The sequence below is a fragment of the Ranitomeya variabilis genome, chromosome 4 (assembly GCF_051348905.1).
Source record: "Ranitomeya variabilis isolate aRanVar5 chromosome 4, aRanVar5.hap1, whole genome shotgun sequence".
NCBI classification, from domain to species: Eukaryota; Metazoa; Chordata; class Amphibia; order Anura; family Dendrobatidae; genus Ranitomeya; species Ranitomeya variabilis.
In genome coordinates, this window is record NC_135235.1 from 468583121 (window position 1) to 468610484 (window position 27364).

The 27364-nt window shown below is 44.7% G+C and overlaps 1 protein-coding gene across 5 annotated transcripts in view; it reads right to left on the reverse strand.

The window, feature by feature from the left end:
- Positions 1 to 27364, reverse strand: part of TMEM94 (transmembrane protein 94) — a 201269-nt gene that overhangs the window by 7528 nt on the left and 166377 nt on the right. For 4 of the 5 annotated variants that reach the window (XM_077251723.1, XM_077251725.1, XM_077251724.1 and 1 more), the window contains exons 27-29: positions 24649 to 24730; positions 6523 to 6671; positions 6343 to 6437 (exon numbers count right to left, since the gene is read on the reverse strand). In XM_077251723.1, the coding sequence (XP_077107838.1) occupies positions 6343 to 6437; positions 6523 to 6671; positions 24649 to 24730 (326 nt within the window). The remainder of the gene's footprint in view (positions 1 to 6342; positions 6438 to 6522; positions 6672 to 24648; positions 24731 to 27364) is intronic. The other variant, XR_013213349.1, reaches the window with a different exon arrangement.

Sequence of the window (27364 nt, forward strand, 5' to 3'; positions counted from 1 at the left end):
GAAAACGTGAACAAAATTAGCTCCTCCTCTGCAGTATACACCCTCATGCTGACACACCCTCAGTTCAGTGCCAAAGCAGTAGGAGCTTATAACTATCAAACAGAATACAATATGTCAAACCAAATAAACAGAAGCCATCAAGCTAACAGGGTGGGTTCTGTGTCCCCCAATGAGTGGCTCGGAGAAAAGGATTTTACGGTGAGTACACAAAAATCCTTGTTTCTCCTTTGCCTCATTGGGGGACACAGGACCATGGGACTTCCTAAAGCAGTCCCTGGGTGGGAAACCGCACACAGCTGAAAACCCCATGTACCTTAGTCTACAGATGTGTTACCGCCGATTGAAGAATCTTTCTGCCAAGGGCCGCATCTGCAGAAGCCTTAGGATGAATATTGTAGTGCTTCACACAGGTATGCGGGCTGGACTAAGTCGCAGCTTTGCAAACTTGTTGTGCCGTCGCCTGATGCCGAATAGCCCAAGAAGCACCCACTGACCGAGTGGAGTGTACCTTAATCCCCGCTGGGATAGCTTGCCTCTGACACAGTAAGACTCTTGAATCACCGAGCGAATCCACCTGGCTATTGTAGCCTTAGAAGCAGGTAGACCTTTCCCGAGCCCCTCCGGAAGCACAAACAGGGCATCCGACTTGCTGAAAGGTGCCGTCAGTGAGACGTACCTTCTAAGAGCTCTCACCCCATCGAGTGTGTGAAGAGCCCTCTCAATTCGATGGACAGGTGCTGGACAAAATGAAGGCAAGACAATGTCCTCGTTTAGGTGGAAGGAAGAGACGACCTTAGGTAGGAAGGATGGAGACGTCCTCAAGACTACCTTGTCTTGGTGGAAAATGAGAAACGGAGTTTGGCAGGATAGAGCCGCTAACTCCGAGACCTGTCTGATCGACGTTACCACCACCAGAAAAGCTACCTTCTAAGAAAACAAGGTTAGCGATATATCCTGCAGCGGTTGGAAGAACTCCTGAAGAACACGTAGGACCAAATTAAGATCCTATGATTCCAACGGCATTTTATAGGGAGGTCCCATGTGGGCCAGCCCCTGAATGAAGGTCTTCATCTGCAATCTGGTCGCTATCCTGCGTTGGAATAGGACGAATAAAACAGAAATCTAGCATTTCAGAGAACGAAGCGCTAGACCTGACTTGAGACCAGTCTGGAAAAATTACAATATGGAAGGGATTGAAAACACAAGGGGAAAATGTCCATGGTCCTTGCACCACTAGAAAAAAGTCTTCCAAATGCGATGATAAATGTACATTGATGTGGGCTTCCGAGCGCTAACCATGGTGGAAACTACCTTTTGGGAAAAAACGGCTTGGGCTAGAAAAACGGCTTGGACTAGAACGCAGGATTCAACGGCCAAGCCGTTAAAGACAGGGCCCCTGAGTTCTGGTGGTAAATCGGGCCCTGGGAAAGCAGGTCGGGAGGATATGGCAACCTCCAGGGAACGTGGCGACGAGTTGTACCAGTACCGCACACCACGCTCGCCGGGGCCAATCTGGCGCAACCAGAATCACTGGGATCCCCTCCGCTCTGATCTTCCTGATGACCCTCGGAAGTAATGGGAGGGAGAAACACATAAGGAAGGCGAAACTGATACCGTGTGAGAACAATACGTCCACCCCGATGGCTACCGGATCGCGAGAGCGGGCTATGAACTGTGGAACCTGCGCATTTAGCCTCGAGGCAATCAGATCAACATCCGGCGTCCCCCAGCGATCTGCTGAAAAATTTCCGGATGAAGAGACAATTCTCCCGAGGCGAGACCCTGACGGCTGAGAAAATCAGCTGCCCAATTTTCTACTCCCGGGATGTGGACTGCTGAGATGACCGAGTGATTCCTCTCGGCCCATTGGAGAATGTGACTTACTTCGAGAATCGCAAGCTTGCTCCCCTGACGGTTGATGTATGCCACAGCCGTGGCGTTGTCCGATTGAATCTGGATGGGACAACCTGCCAGAAGATGATGAAACAGCTGAAGGGCCAACCTGATTGCTCGTATTTCCAAGAGATTGATCGACAGACGTGATTCCAGAGCGGACCAGTGTCCCTGGGCCGTGTGATGATGAAAGACCGCTCCCCAACCTAGCAGACTGGCATCGGTGGTCACCACCAGCCAACATACTGGGAGAAAAGATTTTCCCTGATCCAGAGAAGACCTCACCGTCCACCATCTTATGGTCTTTCTGACCCGCTGAGACAGCCGGTCCCGACAGTCCAGAGAGAATGGGTTCCTGTCCCAGGCTGTCAGAAGCGCATGTTGCAGGGGACGGAGGTGTAGCTGGACGAATGGAACCGCCTCCATTGCCGTGACCATCTTGCCTAGCACTGTCATACCGAACCGAATGGAGTGAGGGACAGATCGGGAGAGCATCCGAGCTCCCTGTTGTAAGGCCACGACTTTTTCTGGAGGAAGGATCACCAACCACCCGAGAAGTGTCCAGGATCATGCCTAAGAAGGGTATCTGCTGAGCTGGTACCGGCGACGATTTGTCTAAGTTGATCATCCAACCCTGGCGAGAAAGAGTATCCACCGTGATGCTTATGCAGTATGCGCAGGCCTGAAATGATGAGCCTTTGATTAATAGGTCATCTAGGTATGGTAAAACAACCATGCCCCGAGAATGAAGAATGGACATGACTGCCACCATGACCTTGGTGAACACCCTGGGGGCGGTGGCGAGGCCGAAGGGCAAAGCCGTGAACTGGAAGTGTTCGTCGTGAATCGCGAAACGTAGGAATCTTTGGTGAGGTGGAAAAATCGGGATATGGAGATCATCATCCCGGATGTTAATGGATGCGAGAAACTCCCCCTTCTCTACTGAAGTGATGACCGAGCGGAGGGACTCCATTCGGAAGTGACAAGCTCTGACGAATTTGTTTAACAGTTTTAGATCCAGTATGGGGCACACTGGTCCATCCATTTTTGGAACCACGAACAAGTTCAAGTAAAACCCTTTGAACCTTTCGTCTTGGGGCACCGGAATGATGACTCCGTTTTTGCGGAGTGCGTCTATGGCCTGGTAGAAAGCTGTCGCCCGTGATTCTTTTGATTTTGGGGGAACAAGACTGGAAAAAACGTGTGGGCGGGGAAGAAGAGAACTCTATTTTGTATTTGTATCCGGAAGACACCAGATCCCTGACGGAACAAAAGCAGACGGCAGCCTACTTTGCTGGTGTCCGTCACATACCAGAAGGAGTTAATGCGCATAGAATTTGTTGGATCTGGATCCCTTGGATCCAGACTGTTTTGCCTGCTTTTCCATGAGGGATTGGGTCTATATGAGACCTGGGAGCCCCTGTCGTTACGCGGAGGATGCCCCGAGCCGGAAGAAGTGGACATAGAGGGCCAGCTTGTGTTGCAGCGAAAAGTCCAGAATGGGTCTGCTGTTGACTTAGAAAAGGCCGGCTGGGGAAGGAATTTACTTTTCCCTCCAGTAGCATCGGAGATAAGTTGATCTAGCTTCTCTCCAAATAGGCAACGGCTCTGGTAAGGCAGAGAGGTTAGGGACGTTTTTGAAGCAGAATCCGCGCGCCACTCTATGAGCCATAATGCCCTCCTGATGGCATTTGTGGCTGCCCACGCAGCGCAATTAGCTGCGTCTAGTTAAGCGTGTATCACGTAATCGCCAGCCCAGGAAATCTGATTAGATAGACTCGCTGCCTCAGGAGGGAGGTTACTCTCTTGAATGAATTTAGAAAGGTCCTCTGCCCAAGCGGCCATAGCTTTAGCCACCCATGTCGCAGCAAAGGATGGAGAAAGTGCAGAGCCGGAGGCTTCAAAGACTGACCGAGCAAGATTTTCAATCTGTCGGTCAGTGGGATTTTTAATCGATGAGCCGTCTGATAGGGATAAGAGAGTTTTTGATGAGAGGCGCAATATGGGAGGATATACTGACGGGGACTCTATCCAGCTCTTCCTTAGATCAGGAGCAAAGGGATATCTTGTTTTAAGGGGCTTCTGCCCAGTGAAACGTTTGTCCGGATGATTCCTATGTCTCTGAACAATGTCCGTAAACTCAGGGTGATTGACAAACATCCTATGGGGACGTTTAGCCCTTTTGAAGGACACCGCGTGATCTGGTATAGCGGAGGAGTCTTCCTCCTCCCTCAGATTCTTGTTGACTGCCTCGATGAGGGTATCTACCATCTCCTGATACTCCTGCGAGTCTGGGTCTATGAAGACGTCCGACTTGTATTCTGAGTCATGTTTGCTGCAAACCCCTTCAGAGGGGGAGCGGGAATTGGGACTCATGGACGCCGAAGCACGAGAGTGCGCGAGGGACGTGGTATGGATCCTCTTTCTAGAATCTTGTGCGAATCTTGCAAGGGAACGACCTCTGCTGGCTGACTGTTCCCATACAGAAGGGGAGCTTTCCATACCAGGTAGAAGGACGCCCTGACTTGAGGAGGGGTCCCGTAGAGACTCTATTGCTTTGACCAGATAAAACATAGACTGTGCCAGAGACGTGGCCCACTCAGGGGGTCTAGGTCCACTAGGGTCTGCATTAGTGGAGGGCTCCTGGAGGAGTATTATGGCCCCGGGGTAAAGAACATTTGCAAGTAGTACATGAGAAAAAAACCACTGAGTTTTGCTAGCCTTCTTTGCTTTAGGCTGTGACATAGTGTACCCTTGATACCCCACTGTACTCAGGGAAGTGTACTGCAGAGAAGGGGTTAAGCTCAGTTTTGTAGCTTACCCTGGTCCTGTGTCTTGTGCCCCCAAGGATGATGTCCCTTGTCCCCGCTCTTTCTGCTGTTCCTGCCCGCTCTGCTGTGCCAGATACCGCAATGAAAAACGCAGCCACACACGTGTGTCCAAGATGGCCGCCAAGATTACAGTGGCGCTTCTCGTTTGGTATGAGAAGTGCCTGAAGCACCAAGGGGACTGCCCCTGTGGGCGGAATTAAGGGCAGAGTCTGGCCTAGTCCTGGCAGAAGCCGGGGACTCAATTTTGGGCCGTGGGTGGAGGAAGGAGAGAACCACGGCCTAGTCCGGCCAGAAGCCGGAGACTAAATTTTCAGAGCCGGCCGGCGCACGTTGAGAGGGGAGCGCAGAAGCGGCGAAAATGCCCCCGGACATCGGGACACCCCCACAGGGACCAGGACCTTCTCTGCGTCTGAGGGGAACCCTCCTGCCGCCGCTGGACGCTGAGCTTACTCACTGTCAGGTGCTGCAGCGCAGATGTAGCAGAGCTGAAAATGTGCTGTGCTTATTAGGCCACTCAATCCACCATCCCTTTGATAAGGAGGTGGAGAGGGACAGACTGCCTCCTTCCATCATCTGCTTTCTGTCAGTGGTGATGCAGTGGGGGCTGCCAATGGGGGGCCTCTGTAGATCCCATGGGTTCAATCCCTAGGGATGGGTCAGGGCTATTGTCCGGCTGTAACCTGGCTCTGGAAGGGGGTACATGGAGGCGACACTCTGTGTTACCGTCCGTTGGTGTGGGGAGATCGGGACCCTAAGGGAACTGTCGCCCCTAAAGCGAGCCCAGGCATGGCAAAGAAACGGTGCAGGAGGGGGTACGAGGAGGCGACACTCCGTGTTCCCGCCTGTTGATGATTCACGGAGATTGGACCACTGAAGAGGTCCGTCGCCCCTTTGTTTCATGAAGGAAAAAACGTAAAAATATAAAAAATGTATAAAGTAAAATAATAACGTTGGGGTCCGAATCCCAGACCCAAGTGCCTCCTATGGACACTAAGCAAGAACTGGTTCGACTGAAGCCAGCATGAGGATGTATACTGCAGAGGAGGAGCTAATTTTGTTCAAGTTTTCTTAGTATCGTCCTAGTGGCAAGCAGCATAACACCCATGGTCCTGTATCCCGCAATGAGGCGAAGGAGAATTTTTTTTTTTTACTTTTTTCTAACTTTTTTACTTTGTCCCACTATTGGATAATCATTTTTACAGGCTGATCGCTTCTGTAGCATGCAGGTGCAGCTGCATCTGCATGCTATAGAAACTGTCAGCTCTGCACTGACAGAGAGACTTGCTGATCATGCACTGCGGGTCACCATGGCAATGATCGGGACATCGCGTCACGCCGTGGGGTCTCCGATCCAAAGGCAGAGGGGCTCTCAACCCTCTGCCGGCTTCCGGAATGCTATGATCGTGTTAGATCGCAGCATTTCGGGGGTTATAGTGCTGGGAGCGGTCTGTGACCGCTCCTGGTCCCTTGTGCTGGGAGTCAGCTGTGAGAATCAGCTGACACCCGGCGGCGATTGCCCAGGGCACATGGAAGGATCATTACATCCATTGCCAGAAAGGGGTTAAAAACTACAATTTGTGCTGTCTTTCTCAAATCTACAATAAAGCAAGGCACTTACCTGTGTGCAAAACAATGAGACAAGCACAGAATTTCTGAGCTAGCAGAAGAGCCCCAGACAAAGAGCCAAACCAATCCGGTGTCCCGGGAGAGTTGCTACAAGGAAGTGAATATGATGAATGACATCAGAACAAGGACAGAGAAACAGTTCAGATATTGTTATTAACATAGGTACCCATACTTGTACACAGCAATCCCAGAACAGTTTGTCATGTTGCTATGGGAGGAAATCTCACAGAACGTCTGCAGCGAGAACCCGAAGCAGGCTAGACAGCAGAAGGAAGAAGGAAGGAACTTCAACAGGAAACAGAGCAGGAAATAGTGCTGGGTCTGAAAGAGGAGAAAAGAATCATCAGACAAGTGAAGACCTAGATAGGTAATATCATACAGATGGATGGTTAGCAGGGTGAATATTTACATTTGTACTGTTTTAGATACAGTTCATGTCTTGACCGTTTTGAGGTGGATCTAGGCTACAAAACATGGCTAATAAAAGTGCCCAAATGATAAATGGAGAAAATAATTATTTTAGCACAAAATATTGGTTTACAGTATGCCAGGAAAGAGATGGCAGAACTAAACATGTCTAAACATCTAGTAGAGAACTCCAAATTTATAACAGAGTAGCACAGTGGTTGGCAAATTAGTTGAAATTTCGGCCTGTGTGATCTACGTTTATTCACTCTAAGTTTAGGCCAGTAATAAGATAAATTCTTGGAAGTTTAGGTCCCTAGAAACCACTGTCATATGGCTTGTCTGGTCTAGAAAATCTTATTTCAAATACACAATCATTAGCCAAATAAGTATTTTGACCATATCATCATTTATATGCTCTGATCGACGTCTCGGCACCATTGCCTTTATCAAGGAAGTCTACAGATATTTAAACACAAATGAACATATTATGATTAAGAACATCATGTATAAAAAACAAAGAAACAATCCTAGTGTTGAATACACATATAAGAAAAACTATATTATATATCAGTAACCAGCGGCTGTATAGGTCCAGATGGACAGTTTAAATACTAACGAAAAACCACAATGTACATCTTCTGCCTGTATGAGTTACCCAATCATAAGCAGGCAGCAACCATCTACAGAGAGAACATGCCCCGCCATAGTTTAGGATTCTAGTGTGTGAGATGCAAGGATACAGAGACAATCTCCTTGTCTCACTTCCTGAATGATCAGAACTAGTGCTAGGTGATCTATCTGTGGCTAAACATTTTTTAAACCCTGATCACAGCATCAAGGACAAGAAATTACTTGTATTAAAAGGTAACTTCAAATATCAGAGAGACAGAAAAATGTAAGAGTACAAACTTATAACAACCTTTGACACATTCAGAGCAGGAATAAATGTGTCGCAGGGATTTATGTCATTCTACATCAACAAAGGAACGTGCTCCTCAGACCTTTTGAGCGCATCCCAACCATTGTCCTCAATCACAGGACAATAAAATTTTCACACTTCTTATCTATCCTGTTCCAAAATATTTAGAATTGGGAGTCCTCGGGGGTTGATACCTTTTAATGGCTAACTGAAAAGATGGTAACAAATTGCAAGCTTTCGACTGAGACTACTCAGGTCTCTTCATCAGGCATAAACTACCGTATTTTTCGGACTATAAGACGCACCGTACCATAAGACGCACCCCAAATTTGGGGTGAAAAGTGCAGAAAAAAAGATTTTTTATAAGATGGGGGTCCGTCTTATTGTCCGAATTTAAGATCTCTTACCTGAGGTCAGGCGGTGGCAGAGCAGGGTCACAGGAGGCATGGTGTCAGCAGAGGTGCGGTGATGCTGAGGCGCGGTGGGCGGTACGGCGTGTACCTGAGCAGGGTCCCTTCCTGCTTAGGTGGGAGACGCCATGGCCTGGTGTCCATGGGGGGGTTGCGGCAGTGCTGTGGCGGCGGCAGATGTGCGGTCACTTCCTCAGGTGAGGTGACGCCGCGGCCTGGTATCCAAGGTGAGCAGCAGAGCTGTGTTACTCATCAGTTTATCGGTGTCGGCGGCCATCTTCCTGAGGCCGCGCATGCGCAGATTGAGTACTCTGCTTCCCAGGGCTTCATCTCAATCTGCGCACGTGCGGCCTCTCGCTGCCATTTTCCTGAAGCCCCAGGAAGCAGAAAACTCAATATGCGCACGCGTGGCCTCAGGAAGATGGCTGCCGCCACCGAGAAAGCCGTGACTCACCCAGCTCTGCTGCTCTCCTTGGATACCGGGCCGCGGCGTCACCTCACCTGTGGAAGGGACCCTGCTCACGCCATACCGCTCACCGCGCCTCATCATCCCCGCACCTCTGCCGCCACACTGTCGGTAAGCCTGCATTCCAACTATAAGACACACACCCCATTTTCCTCCTAATTTTTTTGGGGAAAAAGTGCGTCTTATAGTCGGAAAAATACGGTAATACAAAATCTGACGTCGATCTGAATCTGTCACCATCGTTGGACAGGTTTAGGAAGAAAATAGGGGCGTGGTGCAAGTTATATCTCTCAGTGGTGGGAAGGATAAACTTAATTAAAATGATTCTTATGCCCCAATTATTGTATACACTCACTGGCCACTTTATTAGGTACACCTGTCCAACTTCTTGTTAACACTTAATTTCTAATCAGCCAATCACATGGCGGCAACTCAGTGCATTTAGGCATGTAGACATGGTCAAGACAATCTCCTGCAGTTCAAACCGAGCATCAGTATGGGGAAGAAAGGTGATTTGAGTGCCTTTGAACGTGGCATGGTTGTTGGTGCCAGAAGGGCTGGTCTGAGTATTTCAGAAACTGCTGATCTACTGGGATTTTCACGCACAACCATCTCTAGGGTTTACAGAGAATGGTCCGAAAAAGAAAAAAAATCCAGTGAGCGGCAGTTCTGTGGGCGGAAATGCCTTGTTGATGCCAGAGGTCAGAGGAGAATGGGCAGACTGGTTCGAGCTGATAGAAAGGCAACAGTGACTCAAATCGCCACCCGTTACAACCAAGGTAGGCCTAAGAGCATCTCTGAACGCACAGTGCGTCGAACTTTGAGGCAGATGGGCTACAGCAGCAGAAGACCACACCGGGTACCACTCCTTTCAGCTAAGAACAGGAAACTGAGGCTACAATTTGCACAAGCTCATCGAAATTGGACAGTAGAAGATTGGAAAAACGTTGCTTGGTCTGATGAGTCTCGATTTCTGCTGCGACATTCGGATGGTAGGGTCAGAATTTGGCGTAAACAACATGAAATCTTTGGGATGTGGTGGAACGGGAGATTCGCATCAGGGATGTGCAGTCGACAAATCTGCGGCAACTGTGTGATGCCATCATGTCAATATGGACCAAAATCTCTGAGGAATGCTTCCAGCACCTTGTTGAATCTATGCCACGAAGAATTGAGGCAGTTCTGAAGGCAAAAGGGGTCCAACCCGTTACTAGCATGGTGTACCTAATAAAGTGGCCAGTGAGTGTATATTGCATAATTCCCCCGTTTGGTTGCCCCGAAAGTGGTTTCATACCATTAACTATATTTCGAGACCTTGTTTGGGGGAAGAAACAGCCAAGAATTAGGCTGGAATTGCTTCAGAGGCCTAAAGATGGGGGGGGATTGGCCCTTCCGAATCCCTGGATCTACTTTTTGGCAGCGCAGGGTCAGCAGATGAGAGGTTGGAGAGAGGTGAATGGACTGGGTTCGGTTCAGCGGACTTTGGTTTGGTTGGTGGGAAGGGACCCATCTGTTCAGGGACTAGAGGCAGGGGGATTTGGGAAGTTTGGAACAGCCTATCATACTTTGATACTGGTTCAAAAAGTATGGGAGGCAATTAAAAAGACAAGAGAAGTGGGACTTTTAACAAATCTCTCCCCAATATGGCATAATGAAATACTACCTGAATTTATTAAAATGGGGGAATTCAAAAATTGGAAAGCATTGGGTATTCAATATATGACTCAAATTCAGGACACACAAGGAATGTTATCCTCTGAAGCACTGCAGGAAAGTTACGGGTTGCAGGAGACCTGTAGGTTTCAATATGGACAGTTGAGACATGCCTATCTTGTGCAGAGTAAAACGATGGATATGGGAATTTATAGAGACATTCTGGTGGACTATGTCTGTGCGACGGGAGGAACGAGGGGGTAGTCTCGGATATTTATAGTGATTTGTTATATACCTTTCTTAATAGACTCCCTATTAAGGCAAAAGAGAAATGGGAGGAAGAGTTCGGAAGGATAGAGGATAAATGGGAGGATATCATGAAATATATTCCCCAATTATCATTAAGTGAGCCGGGTAGACTTTCGTAAATATATGTGTTTCACAGAGTATATAGAACTCCAGATAGGCTATATAAGGCAGGGCTGAGACAGACTTCCGAGTGTCCTAGGTGCCAGTCCGAGGGGGCAGGGATTCTACACGTTATGGCAATGTACGAGATTGAATTCATATTGGTTGGTGGTGGGAGAAGCAACTGGGAAATCGTATGGCTGTACAATCACAAGCGATCCTGTGATACATATTTTGGGATCTGTGGAAGAGATCCGAGTTCCAAATCATCATAAAGTGGCCATAGCTAGATTATTGTATGTTGCGCGAAAGCTAATTGCCAGGCACTGGTTGAGTGAGGTACCGCCGACTGTGCAGGAATTTTATAGACAGTCTGATATGGTTATTAATATGGAAAAGGGTATTTATGAAAAAAGGAAAAGTATGAAAACTTTTGAAACACTTTGGAATCCTTGGATGGAGAGGAACTAATTCCAGTGGGATGTTGTTTTATTATGTAAGCAATGTACGCTTTTGTCCTATTCTTGTTTACAAAGGCTTTAAGGGAGGAGGGAGGGAACTGGGGGATTGTTTCAAAATGTTTGTAACCATGTTTATTCTCCTTTGCTGACACAATTGTGTGTAGTTGTCAATTTGAATATTGTTAATAAAAATTATCTGATTTAAAAAAAAAAAAATACAAAATCTGAAGAATCACATTTATACACAACACAGCACTGAAATAATGCAATAGATAAGACAAGTGATGTGAAGCAGAACTGTCACGGTTCCACCACTCAGCGTGTCTGGGATGCAGTTACTGACAGCTCGGCCGTCCAATCTGGTATAGGGGTGTGCTGAAGCTGTCAGTACTTTGACAGCTTGGTCATCCAATCTGGTACAGGGGCGTGCTGAGCTGTCAGTGTGTTGATTGACAGCTCGACTATCCAATCTGAGACTGTGAGGTGTCGGCTGTCTCCATGTGTTCATTATTCCAGTTAACCCCTCTCTGACCTTAGACGTACTATCCCGTCGAGGTGACCTGGGCCTATCTGACCCTCGACGGAATAGTACGTCATAGCGATCGGGCGTGCTCACGGGGGGAGCGCGACCGATCGTGGCTGGGTGTCAGCTGACTATCGCAGCTGACATCCGGCACTATGTGCCAGGAGCGGTCACGGACCGCCCCCGGCACATTAACCCCCGGCACACTGCGATCAAACATGATCGCAGTGTTCCGGCGGTATAGGGAAGCCCCCTCCCTGCGCGCTTCCCTGAGACCCCCGGAGCAACGCGATGTGATCGCGTTGCTCCGAGCGTCTCTTACCTCCTCCTCCCTGCAGCAGGCCCGGATCCAAAATGGCCGCGGCATCCGGGTCCTGCAAGGAGGTGGCTTCACAGCGCCTGCTCAGAGCAGGCGCCGGGAAGCCTGGATCTGTGCACTTCAGATCAGCGATCTTACACTATAATATGATGCCCCCCCCGGGGCAATGTTATAGTGTAAAAAAAATATATATATTCACATTTGTAAAAAAAATTCCCCCAAAAAATGCAAAAAAAAAAATATATATATATATATATATATATATATATCTAATATATAAAGCTGAATGTGTGTGTGTGTGTATGTATGTATGTATGTATGTATGTCCGGGATTGGCATCTGAACCGTAGCAGCTACAGCCACAAAATTTTGCACAGTCACACGTCTGGACCCCGAGAGCGTCATAGGCTATGTTGTGAGGTGAAATTTTAACCCCGCGCTTTCCAATTCACCAAACAATTTTGCCCCTATCTACATAATGGGGAAAAAGTGAAAGGAAAAGTGTTGGAGGCGTCGCAGCTACAGGCACAAAATTTTGCACAGTCACACGTCTGGACCCTGAGAGCGTCAAAGCTATATTGTGAGGTGAAATTTTAACCCCGCGCTTTCCAATTCACCAAACAATTTTGCCCCTATCTACATAATGGGGAAAAAATGAAAGGAAAAGTGTTGGAGGCAAATTAACAGCTGCCAGATGTGAACAAGGGGGACTTAAAGAATGACAGCGATGGCACCAAAGAGTATATACTGTACAGTTGCTAAGGTGGGGCCCCAACATGGGATAATCACACCACCACGGGGATATGAACACACACACAAAATGCGCCACACACTACCACGTGCTCGAACACATATACCACCCTCAGTGCACATTTCACCACACATACACCAACCTCGCCACATAAAAGTAGAAACACAAAAGTCGCCGCTCAAAACTCGCCACGCGCAAAACTCTCCACATGCAAAACTCGCCACACGTGCAAAACTCGCCACACGCAAAACTTGCACACGCAGAAAAATTGCCACACGCAGAAAAATTGCCACATGCACAAAAGTTGCAACACATGCAAAAGTTGCCTCACACAAAACTTGCACATACTCAAAAGGCACCACACATAAAACTCGCCACGCGCAAAACTCGCCATGCGCAAAACTTGCTGCACACAACTTGCTACACTAACCTGTCACATGCAACTCGACACACAAAAAGTTGCTACACGCATGTCGCCACACAAAACTCATCTCACAAAAGTCCCTACATGCATGTCGCCACACGCAACTCAACACACACAACTTGACACACGAAACTCGCCCTAAAACACACACAAGTCTGGTATCCTTCAAAAATAAAAATCTGATTAATAAGCAGACAAACTACAAGAGCAACAAATGTACCATATAGGAATCCGGCAGCTGTCAGTCACATGACCAGTCTATTATGTGTATGTGTGAGCTAATATATACTGCCAGGGGGTGGGCTTACTGTTGGCTGGGGATTTATCAGGCTGCCATTTTAGCTTACAAATACTGAGGTAAAAATACTGACCAAATAACGTGTGAACGAGGGCTAATACAGGAGGAGATGACATACAGCTATATACTATATACAGGAGATGACACACAGGTATATACTATTTACAGGGGAGATGACACACAGGTATATACTATATACAGGAGGAGATGACACACAGATATATACTATATACAGGAGAGATGACACACAGGTATATACTATATAGAGGAGGAGATGACATACAGGTACATACTACATACAGGAGGAGATGACATACAGGTATATACTATATACAGGAGGAGATGACACACAGGTATATACTATATACAGGAGCAGATTACCTACAGGTATATAGTATATACAGGAGGAGATGACACAGGTATATGCTATGTATAGGAGGAGATGACATACAGGTATATACTATATACAGGAGATGACACACAGATATATACTATATATAGGTGAGATGACACACAGGTATATACTATATACAGGAGATTACATACAGGTATATCTAATATATAAAGCTGAATGTGTGTATGTATGTATGTGTGTATGTCCGGGATTGGCATCTGTACCGTCGCAGCTACAGCCACAAAATTTTGCACAGTCACACGTCTGGACCCCGAGAGCGTCAAAGCTATGTTGTGAGGTGAAATTTTAACCCCGCGCGTTCCAATTCACCAAACAATTTTGCTCCTATCTACATAATGGGGAAAAAGTGAAGGGAAAAGTGTTGGAGGAAAATTGACAGCTGCCAGATGTGAACAATGAGGACTTAAAGAATGAGAGCGATGGCGACAAAGAGTATATACCGTACAGTTGCTAAGGTGGGGCCCCGACATGGGATACTCACCACACACGGGGATATGAACACAAACACAAAATGCGCCACACACTACCACGTGCTTGAACACATATACCACCCTCAGCACACATTTCACCACACACACACACCAACCTCGCCACATAAAAGTCGAAACACAAAAGTCACCACTCAAAACTCGCTACATGCAAAACTCGCCATATGCAAAACTAGGCTCACGCAAAACTCGCCACACGTGCAAAACTCACCTCATGGAAAACTCACCTCATGCAAAACTTGCACACACAGAAAAATTGCCACATGTACAAAAGTTGCACCACATGCAAAAGTTGCCTCACACAAAACTTGCACATACTCAAAATGCACCACACATAAAACTCGCCACGCGCAAAACTCGCCATGCACAAATCTTGCTGCACACAACTTGCTACACTAACCTGTCACATGCAACTCAACACACAAAATGTTGCTACACGCATGTCGCCACACAAAACTCATCTCACAAAAGTCGCTACATGCATGTCGCCACACGCAACTCAACACACACAACTTGACACATAAAACTCGCCCTAAAACACACACAAGTCTGGTATTGTCCTTCAAAAATAAAAATCTGATTAATAAGCAAACTACAAGAGCAACAAATGTACCATATAGGAAATACGGCAGCTGTCAGTCACATGACCTGTCTATTATGTGTATGTGTGAGCTAATATATACTGCCAGGGGGGAGGGCTTCCTGTTGGCTGGGGATTTATCAGGCTGCCAATAGCAACCAATCACAGCTCAGCTTCTATTTTGCTACAGTTAATTAACCTGAGCTCTGATTGGTTAATACAGGCAACAAAGACATTCTCAGTATAACAAAGCTAATATATGTTGTGAAATGCTTCTATTTGCTTAGTTTTTGCCTTTTAATAATTACATTTCTATCTATTTGTTTTGTGGTTTTTGTGTGCAGAATAAATTTTTGTTAACACATTCTATTTTGCTAACAGCAGTCATTAACCCGGGCGAAGCCGGGTAGTACAGCTAGTATATATATATATATATATATATATATATATATATATATATATATATATATATATATATATATATATATATATATATATATATATATAATGTTCCTATAAATACATTTCTGTAAATAAATAAATAAACAATAAAAGTACACATATTTAGTATCGCCGCGTCCGTAGCGACCCGACCTATAAAACTGTCCCACTAGTTAACCCCTTCGGTGAACACCGTAAAAAAAAAAAAACAAGGCAAATAACAACGCTTTATTATCATACCGCCAAACAAAAAGTGGAATAACACGCGATCAAAAAGACGGATATAAATAACCATGGTACCGCTGAAAACGTCATCTTGTCCCGCAAAAAACGAGCCGCCATACAGCGTCATCAATGAAAAAGTAGAAAAGTTATAGTCCTCAGAATAAAGCGATGCAAAAATAATTATTTTTCTATAAAATAGTTTTTATCATATAAAAGCGCCAAAACATAAAAAAATGATATAAATGAGGTATCACTGTAATCGTACTGACCCGAAGAATAAAACTGCTTTATCCATTTTACCAAACGCGTAACAGTATGAACGCCTCCCCCAAAAGAAATTCATGAATAGCTGGTTTTTGGTCATTCTGCCTCACAAAAATTGGAATAAAAAGCGATCAAAAAATGTCACGTGCCCGAAAATATTACCCATAAAAACGTCAACTCGTCCCGCAAAAAACAAGACCTCACATGACTCTGTGGACCAAAATACGGAAAAATTATAGGTCTCAAAATGTGGAGACGCAAAAACTTTTTTGCTATAAAAAGCATCTTTTAGTGTGTGACAGCTGCCAATGATAAAAATCCGATATAAAAAACGCTATAAAAGTAAATCAAACCCCCCTTCATCACCCCCTTAGTTAGGGAAAAATAATAAAATTAAAAAAATGTATTTATTTCCATTTTCCCATTAGGGCTAGGGTTAGGGTTAGCGCTAGGGTTAGGGTTGGGGCTAGGGTTGGAGCTAAAGTTAGGGTTGGGGCTAAAGTTAGGGATAGGGTTGAGGCTAAAGTTAGGGTTAGGATTACATTTACGGTTGGGATTAGGGTTGGGAATAGAATTAGGGGTGTGTCAGGGTTAGGGGTGTGGTTAGGGTTACAGTTGGGATTAGGGTTAGGGGTGTGTTTGGATTAGTTTCAGGTAGAATTGGGGAGTTTCCACTGTTCAGGCACATCAGGGGCTCTCCAAACGGGACATGGCGTCCGATCTCAATTCCAGACAATTCTGCGTTGAAAAAGTAAAACAGTGCTCCTTCCCTTCCGAGCTCTCCCGTGCGCCCAAACAGGGGTTTACCCCAACATATGGGGCATCAGCGTACTCGGGACAAATTGGACAACCACGTTTGGGGTCCAAGTTCTCTTGTTATCACTGGGAAAATAAAAATTTGGGGGGCTAAAAATCATTTTTGTGGGAAAAAAAGGATTTTTTATTTTCACGGCACTGCGTTGTAAACTGTAGTGAAACACTTGGGGGTTCAAAGTTCTCACAACACATCTAGATAAGTTCCTTGGGAGATCTAGTTTCCAATATGGGGTTTATACTGTTTGGGTACATCAGGGGCTCTGCAAATGCAACATGACGCCTGCAGACCAATCCATCTAAGTCTGCATTCCAAATGGCGCTCCTTCCCTTCCGAGCTCTGCCATGCGCCCAAACAGTGGTTCCCCCCCACATATGGGGTATCTGCGTACTCAGGACAAATTGGACAACAACTTTTGGGGTCCAATTTATCCTGTTACCCTTGTGAAAATACAAAACTGGGGAATAAAAAATCTTTTTTCAGAAAAAAAAAAGAATTTTTAGTTTCACGGCTCTGCGTTATAAACTGTAGTGAAACACTTGGGGGTCCAAAGCTCTCAAAACACATCAAGATAAGTTCCTTAGGGGGTCTACTTTCCAAAATGGTGTCACTTGTGGGGGGTTTTAATGTTTAGGCACATCAGGGGCTCTCCAAACGCGACATGGTGTCCCATCTCAATTCCAGTCAATTTTGCATTGAAAAGTCAAATGGCGCTCCTTCCCTTCCGAGCTCTGCTATGCGGCCAAACAGTGGTTTACCCCCATATATGGGGTATCGTACTCAGGACAAATTGCACAACAACTTTTGTGGTCTAATTTCTTCTCTTACCCTTGGGAAAATAAAAAATTGGGGGCGAAAAGATCATTTTTGTGAAAAAATATGATTTTGTATTTTTACGGGTCTGCATTATAAACTTCTGTGAAGCACTTGTTGGATCAAAGTGCTCACCACACATCTAGATAAGTTCCTTAAGGGGTCTACTTTCCAAAATGGTGTTACTTGTGGGGGGTTTCAATGTTTAGGCACATCAGGGGCTCTCCAAACGCAACATGGTGTCCCATCTCAATTCCAGTCAATTTTGCATTGAAAAGTCAAATGGCGCTCCTTCCCTTCCGAGCTCTGCCATGCACCCAAACAATGGTTTACACCCACATATGGGGTATCAGCGTACTCAGGACAAATTGCACAACAACATTTGGGGTCCAATTTCTTCTCTTACCCTTGGGAAAATAAAAATTGGGGGCGAAAAGATCATTTTTGTGAAAAAATATGATTTTTTATTTTTACGGCTCTGCATTATAAACTTCTATGAAGTACTTGGTGGGTCAAAGTGCTCACCACACATCTAGATAAGTTCCTTAAGGGGTCTACTTTCCAAAATGGTGTCACTTGTGGGGGGTTTCAATGTTTAGGCACATCAGGGGCTCTCCAAACGCAACATGGCGTCCCATCTCAATTCCAGTCAATTTTGCATTGAAAAGTCAAATGGCGCTCCTTCGCTTCCGAGCTCTGTCATGTGCCCAAAAAGTGGTTTACCCCCACATATGGGGTATCGGCGTAGTCAGGACAAATTGTACAACATCTTTTGGGGTCCATTTTCTCCTGTTACCCTTGGTAAAATAAAATAAATTGGAGCTGAAGTAAATTTTGTGTGAAAAAAGTTAAATGTTCATTTTTATTTAAACATTCCAAAAATTCCTGTGAAACACCTGAAGGGTTAATAAACTTCTTGAATGTGGTTTTGAGCACCTTGAGGGGTGCAGTTTTTAGAATGGTGTCACACTTGGGTATTTTCTATCATATAGACCCCTCAAAATGACTTCAAATGAGATGTGGTCCCTAAAAAAAAATGGTGTTGTAAAAATGAGAAATTGCTGGTCAACTTTTAACCCTTATAACTCCCTAACAAAAAAAAATTTTGGTTCCAAAATTGTGCTGATGTAAAGTAGACATGTGGGAAATGTTACTTATTAAGTATTTTGCGTGACGTATCTCTGTGATTTAAGGGCATAATAATTCAAAGTTGGAAAATTGTGAAATTTTCAAAATTTTTGCCAAATTTCCGTTTTTTTCACAAATAAACACAAGTTATATCGAATAAATTTTACCACTAACATGAAGTACAATATCTCACGAGAAAACAATGTCAGAATCGCCAAGATCCGTTGAAGCGTTCCAGAGTTATAACCTCATAAAGGGACAGTGGTCAGAATTGTAAAAATTGGCCCGGTCATTAACGTGCAAACCACCCTCGGGGCTTAAGGGGTTAACATTATACCGCCAAACAAAAAGTGGAACACCACGTGATCAAAAAGACAGGTATAAATAAACATGGTACCTTTGAAGACGTCTTGTCCTGCAAAAAACAAGCCACTATACAGCTTCATCACCAGAAAAATAAATAAGTTATAGCTCTCAGAATAAAGTGATACAAAATTATAATTTTTATATATAAAAGTTTTTATTGTATAAAAGCGCCAAAACATAAAAAAAGATATAAATGAGGTATGACCCGAAGAATAAAACTGCCTTATCAATTTCACCACGTGCGGAATGGTATAAACGCCCCCACCGCCCAAGAAATTCATGAATTGCTGGTTTTTGTTCATCCTGCCTTCCAAAAATCGGAATAAAAAGAGATCAAAAAACGTCATGTGCCCGAAAATGGTACCAATAAAAACGTCAACTCGTCCCGCAAAAAACAAGACCTCACATGACATGACATTTACAAAATATGTAAAAATTATAGCTCTCAAAATATGGTGATGAAAACACTATTTTTGCAAAAAAAAGCATCTTTTAGTGTGTGACAGCAGCCAAACATAAAAACCCGCTATAACGCCTCTTTCACACATCCTGATATTTCCGGTACCGGAGAAGTCAGTGTCCGTGTGTGTAATACTTGCTGCACACGTATGGCATGCGTGTGCCGCATCAGTACCACAAGGACGGGTGCCAGGGAAGAAGCATTACAGTAAGCACTGCTCCCCGGCGCTGGATGCTGAACACGGCTCTCATCATTCTCCCCCGCTCTGCCGGCGATCGGCCACAAGCAGTCGGAGAATCATTCTCCCCTGCTTATGCCGATCGCTGGCAGAGCAGGGGAGAATGATGAGAGCCGTGTTCAGCACCCAGCGCTGGGGAACAGCGCTTACTGTAACGCTTCTTCCCCGGCGCCGATGCGTGTCACATGGATTACATCCATGTGTGTTATGTGTATGCACGTGTGCTGTATGTTTTGTGGCTCGTGCGAACATTAAAAAAAACAGACACACGGTCCGTGGAAACACACTGACATGTGCACAGACCCATTAATTGGAGTAGGCAAATAGCACACCATTCCTCTCGAGTCTCTCCGCATGGCTGCCCAATGGTATAAAGTTCTGTGACACCCCATGGGCTCTCCCAGTGGGTCATGGCACCTGCAAATCATAACAGTAAAATCTGGCGCTCCTTCCTTTCTGAGCTCTGCCATGTGCCCAAACAGTAGTTTTCACCCACATATGGGGTTCAATTTTTCCGGTTACCCTTGGGAAAAAAAAAAAATTGGGGACTAAAAGATCATATTTGTGGAAAAATAAGATTATTTTATTTTCACGCCGGGGCGTTATAAACTTTAGTGAAACACCTGGGCCTTCAAAGTTCTCACCACACATCTAGATAAGTTCCTTGGGGGGTCTAGTTTCCATAGACCCCTCAAAATGACTTCAAATGTGATGTGGTCCCTAAGAAAAATGGTGTAAAAATGAGAAATGGCTGGTCAACTTTTAACCCTTATAACTTCCTAACAAAAAAATATTTTGGTTCCAAAATGGTGCTGATGTAAAGTAAACATGTGGGAAATGTTACTTATTAAGTATTTTGTGTGACATATCTCTGTGATTTAAGGGCATGAAAATTCAAAGTTGGAAAATTGCGAAATTTTCGCCAAATTTCCGTTTTTTTCACAAAAAACGCAAGTAATATCAAATAACTTTTAACACTATCATGAAGTACAATATGTCACGAGAAAACAATGTCAGAATCACTGGGATCCATGGAAGAGTTACAGAGTTATTACCTCATAAAGGGACAGTGGTCAGAATTGTAAAAATTGGCCTGGTCACTAACATGCAAACCACCCTTGGGGTAAAGGGGTTAAAATATCAGCAAAGTAATTGTAGCTGGCCAGAGGCCTGATGGGACATGAGGACAAAAATTCGCTTTCAAGCTTGTCCATTAAAAGATTTGCATACTGTGGGGCCATTTTACTTCCCACTGCTGTACAAGTCTCCTGTAGATAGATCTTGTCATCAAATTCAAAGTAATTGTGGGTGAGGATGAATTTTTTAAGTTTCACCACAGAATCAGCATCAGTCCCTGTGTTTTCCATGAAGACTTTGCAAGGCATTTAATCCACCCTGGTGTGGGATATTCGAGTACAAAGATTCCACATCCATAGTGGCGAGGATGTTTCCTTCTGGTAGAGGACCTATTGCCGATGGTTTATTCAATAGGTCAGTTGTGTCCTGAATGTAGCTGGAATGTAGTTGGAACAGATCTCCAAGATCTGTTCCAAAATATTTACAACCACAACTGCTTCTCCATCTCCCAAACTGATAATTATCTTGTCTTATCTATTGCATTATGTCTCTGTTCTTTTGTGCATAAATATGTGACTCTTCAGATTTTGTGTTATTCTATGCCTAATGAAGAGATCAGAGTAGTCGCGAAAGCTTGCACTTTGTTAACATCTTTTCAGATAACCATTAAAAGGTATCAACCACTGTGGATTCTCAAATTTGAATAGGGTTCAGGTTTCAAATTTATTATCCTTTTGTACTGACTGACAGCACTGTAGTTATTCAATAATAAAATGAATCATGAAATATACTAATTGCCTAATTGTGCACACAGGGTACAGTAAAACATACAGAGTTAAAGGTGGGTTCCCTATTCAGGATTTCTATCTATTAGCCAGAGCAAAGAGCATCTCATACTCTGGTGGACCTGGCACACTTATACTCTACACAGACAAGCTAGTGGATTAAATTGAGAAGCATGAAAGGCTTCTTTTCTCTGTGATGGCACAAAAGAAAATCTAAAATGTCTGCCGTTTCCTAACAGATTACAACAAATATACAGTGCCTACAAGTAGTATTCAACCCCCTGCAGATTTAGCAGGTTTACACATTTGGAATTAACTTGGCATTGTGACATTTGGACTGTAGATCAGCCTGGAAGTGTGAAATGCACTGCAGCAAAAAAGAATGTTATTTCTTTGTTTAGTTTTTTTAAAAATTGTGAAAAGTCTTTTCAGAGGGTCATTTAGTATTCAACCCCTCAACCCACCAGAATTCTGTTTGGTTCCCCTAAAGTATTAAGAAGTAGTTCAGGCACAAAGAACAATGAGCTTCACATGTTTGGATTAATTATCTCTTTTTCCAGCCTTTTCTGACTATTTAAGACCCTCCCCAAACTTGTGAACAGCACTCATACATGGTCAACATGGGAAAGACAAAGGAGCATTCCAAGGCCATCAGAGACAAGATCGTGGAGGGTCACAAGGCTGGCAAGGGGTACAAAACCCTTTCCAAGGAGTTGGGCCTACCTGTCTCCACTGTTGGGAGCATCATCCGGAAGTGGAAGGCTTATGGAACTACTGTTAGCCTTCCATGGCCTGGACAGCCTTTGAAAGTTTCCTCCCGTGTCGAGGCCAGGCTTGTCCGAAGAGTCAAGGCTAACCCAAGGACAACAAGGAAGGAGCTCCGGGAAGATCTCATGGCAGTGGGGACATTGGTTTCAGTCAATACAAAAAGTAACGTACTCCACCGCAATGGTCGCCGTTCCAGACGAGCCCGTAAGGTACCTTTACTTTCAAAGCGTCATGTCAAGGCTCGTCTACAGTTTGCTCATGATCACTTGGAGGACTCTGAGACTGACTGTGTCAAGGTTCTCTGGTCTGATGAGACCAAGATCGAGATCTTTGGTGCCAAACACACACGTGACGTTTGGAGACTGGATGGCACTGCATACGACCCCAAGAATACCATCCCTACAGTCAAGCATGGTGGTGGCAGCATCATGCTGTGGGGCTGTTTCTCAGCCAAGGGGCCTGGCCATCTGGTCCGCATCCATGGGAAGATGGATAGCACGGCCTACCTGGAGATTTTGGCCAAGAACCTCCGCTCCTCCATCAAGGATCTTAAGATGGGTCGTCATTTCATCTTCCAACAAGACAACGACCCAAAGCACACAGCCAAGAAAACCAAGGCCTGGTTCAAGAGGCAAAAAATCAAGGTGTTGCAGTGGCCTAGTCAGTCTCCTGACCTTAACCCAATTGAAAACTTGTGGAAGGAGCTCAAGATTAAAGTCCACATGAGACACCCAAAGAACCTAGATAACTTGGAGAAGATCTGCATGGAGGAGTGGGCCAAGATAACTCCAGAGACCTGTGCCGGCCTGATCAGGTCTTAGAAAAGACGATTATTAGCTGTAATTGCAAACAAAAGTTATTCCACAAAATATTAAACCTAGGGGTTGAATAATAATTGACCCACACTTTTATGTTTAAAAATTTAACTGAGCAACAAAACTTTTTGGTTTGTAAGATTTATGCATCTGTTAATAAATCCTGCTCTTGTTTGAAGTTTGAAGGCTCTAACTTATTTGCATCTTATTAAACCTGCTAAATCTGCAGGGGGTTGAATACTACTTGTAGGCATTGTAGCTAGATGCTCTAGCAGCGGTATACCCTGTGAACAACTCATCATTGGAACCCTTCTGTACAATGTGGGTAACCTTATTAATTTATTAACTAATGGCAAAAACTTTTTCATAGGCATAATTTAACCCCTTCAAGACCTTGCCCTTTTTTTGGTTTTGCGTTTTCGTTTTTCGCTCCCCTCCTTCCCAGAGCCATAACGTTTTTATTTTTCCGTCAATATGGCCATGTGTGGGCTTATTTTTTGCGGGACAAGTTGTACTTTTGAATGATACCATTGGTTTTACCATGTCATGTACTAAAAAACAGGAAAAAAATTCCAAGTGCGATGAAATTGCAAAAAAAAGTGCAATCCCACACTTGTTTTTTGTTTGGCTTTTTTGCTAGGTTCACTAAATGCTAAAACTGACCTGCCATTATGATTCTCCAGGTCATTACGAGTTCATAGACACCAAACATGTCTAGGTTCTTTTTTATCTAAGTGGTAACAAAAATTCCAAACTTTGCTAAAAAAAAAAAAAAAAAAATTTGCGCAATTTCCCGATTCCCATTGCGTCTCCATTTTTCGTGATCTGGGGTCAGGTAAGGGCTTATTTTTTGCGTGCCGAGCTGACGTTTTTAATGATACCATTTTGGTGCAGATACATTCTTTTGATCGCCCGTTATTACATTTTAATGCAATGTCATGGCGACCAAAAAAACGTAATTCTGGCGTTTTGAATTTTCTCATTACGCCGTTTAGCTATCAGGTTACTCCTTTTTTTTATTTATAGATTGGGCGATTCTGAACGCAGCGATACCAAATATGTGTAGGTTTGATTTTTTTTTTATTGTTTTATTTTGAATGGGGCGAAAGGGGGGTGATTTCAAATTTTTTTTTTTTCTTTCGTATTTTTTAAAACTTTTTTTTTTTTCTTTTGCCATGCTTCAATAGCCTCCTAGAAGCTGGCACAACTCGATCGGCTTTGCTACATAGTAGCGATCGTCACATCGCCCTTATGTAGTAGATAAGCGCTATGAGCGCCAACCACAGTGACGGGGGTCGGCGATGCGCTCATTTCCGGCCCGATTGCCGGAAGTGGTAGTTAAATGCCGCTGTCAGCGTTTGACAGCAGCATTTAACTAGTTAATGGCGGAGGGTGAATTGTGATTTAACCCGCTGCTATTGTGGGCACATGTCAGCTGTTCTAAACAGCTGACTTGTCCCGGCTTTGATGTGGGCTCACTGCCGAAGCCCGCATCAAAGCAGGTGTACAGTGGAGGTCGTGAAGGGGTTAAAATGAATAATATAGTCGATTTATTTCACAATTATCACATTCTGGATTTACCTTTCTAGGTATAGACTGGAGATTTTTTCCAGTTGCTACAGTCATAATGGAATTATCAGATGGCTTTCCAAGTAGAGATACACTACAAAAGATAAAGAGTAAAAAACGAAACAAAATAAGCTGGTTACTATGTACTTAAGGATTATAAAAAGGTTCAGGACGATTTATGAAGGTTGTCTAATCTTCCATAAAGATGGTTCATGTAAGAACAAACACTGAAATGAATGCTTTAAATCCAATAGGCCCCATTGCTCAAAGCTCATTAATGAATGACTATTAATCAATTAATTGATATTTAATATTAGTTAAGGGTTAATCATAAATGATAAAATGCCCTGTTTTCAGTTCTAAAGTATTTCACCATAAGATGAAGATTGGTCAAAAGACAAAACAAAGCTTTTAGTCAAGAAAAAACAAAAACAAAACAAGATTTTGGGTACTCACTGTAAAATCTTTTTCTCTGAGCTTTTATTGGGGGATACAGGAAACCATGGGTGTACGTTGCTGCCACTAGGAGGCCAACGCTAGGCAGAATAAAATTAACTCCTCCAAAGCAGTATGTACCCACCAACTGGAATCGAGTTAATCAGTTAGTGAGAAAGCAGTAGGAAGGAGAAACAGACATGCTATAACTAACCAACTAAGGCAAAAATAAAGGTAGGTAGCTGTGTCCCCCAAAGAAGGCTCCAATAAAAATTTTACGGGGAGTACACAAAATCTTCTTTTCTCTATCGCTTCATTGGGGCACACAGAAAACCAGGGGAAGTCCGAAAGCAGTCCCAAAAGGTGGGAAAAACAGCTACTCACAGATCTAAGACCAGTCCACTGCTGCACACAGAACCTTCCTGGCATCGGCCGAGGCATAGGTGTGAACTCTGTAGAAACTGGAAAAGGTCTGGACCGAAAACCATGTGGCGGCTTGGCAGAGCTGCAGTGAAGAGGTCTGATGGCAAACTACCCAGGAAGTCCTCCACTGCACGTGTGGAGTGAGCAGTGACCCTGGGTCAGGGCGATCTTCTCTTCACTCAATACGCTTCCAAGATAGTAGAATAAATGCACCGAGCAATGATAGCCTGGGAAGCAGAGAGACCTCTACAAGAACTTTCAGGAATCACGAAAAGAGAATCCGAACATACAAAAGATGCTGTCGTGGAAACTTAAAGCTCTGCCAAGATCCAGTTTGTATACAGACCACTCGAGAGAATGACCAAGAGACAGAAAGAAGGAAGGATAATGTCCTCATTGACATGAAAATAGGAAACCACCTTAGGAAAGAAAACCGGAAGAAGGACCACCTTGTCCTCGTGGAACACAAGGAAAGGCGAATGAAAGGAAAGAGCAGCAAGTTTGGAGACACGTCTGATGGAGATGATGGCTACAAGTAATGAAACCCTGCAGGAGATAAAGGTGAGAGAAATATCCCAAATAGGTTAAGGCAAGTTTTTCTGGAAGAGAATAGAAAAGACAGAGACCTGAACCCTTAGACAGCGGAGAGCCAGAATTCAAGCCTGACTCCAGGAAATCCAGGAGGGAGGGAAGAGAAAAGGACTGGTCTCGCACCATTGAAAAAAAGGCTTCCCAAGTGCGATGGCATATGAGGGAGGAAGACTGTTTTTCTCGCTTTGATCATTGTCTGAATAACTTGGTCAGAGAACTCTGCAGCTTTCAAGACTGCAGCTTCAACAGCCATGCAGTTAAACTGAGAGACTGAATTTTAGAGGAAGAGGGCACCCTGGGAAGAAAGGTCTGAACGATCTGGGTGCGTCCAGGGGAGGTCTGCGAGAAGATGGATTATCTCCACGTAACAGGCTCTTCTGGGCCAGCCTGGAGCTATGAGGATGACTAGAATGCCCTCTGCTCCGATTTAATCTTCTTGAGGCGCTTGGGAATTAGAGGGATGAGAGGAAACAGATAAGGGAGGCTGAACTGAGCCCAGGATATTACCAGAGCGTCAGAATCTATTGCCAGGGGATAGCGAGACCTGGACACGAACTGCGGAACCTTTTTGTTCATTTTGAATGCCATCAAGTCGACATTGGGTGTGCTCTACCGGAGACAAATCTGGGAGAAGACAGTCAGGTTTACAAACCACTCGCTCGTGAAGATACTCTCACTGCTGAGAAAATCGGTAGCCCAGTTGTCCACCCCAGGAATGTGTACAAGGAGAGACCCGGGACCATCTGTTAGGCAGAAACCAGGATGAGGGACACCTCCGACATGACTGGTCAGCTTTGTGTTCTGTCCTGGTGGCTGATGTATGCCATGGCTGTGGCGTTGTAAAATTGGATGCAGAAGGGACGGCCGTCAGGGGGTCTTAGGAATGGAGGAGGGCCAGGTAAATGGATCTCATCTCCAGAAAGTTGATAGAAAGAGAGGATTCCTGGTCCTTCCAGAAGCCCTGAGCTGTGAGATCATGGAAGACAGCTCCCCAACCCAGGAGACTGGCATCTGTTGTCACAACCTTCCACCAGATGGGCAAAAAGAATCTCCCGTGACGAGGGGAGAGGAACGCCACCAAGTTAGCAAAAGTCTTAGCCGAGGAGGGAAAACAATAGGCTGATCCATTGATGGGATTGACCTGTCCCAATGTGAGCGAAGGGTCAGCTGAAGAGGATGGGTGTAAACTGGTCAAATGAAACCGCTTCCATTGCCGCCGTCTTTACCTACACACTCATGTAGAACTGAAGAGAGCAAAGGTATGCCTCTCAGACAGGCT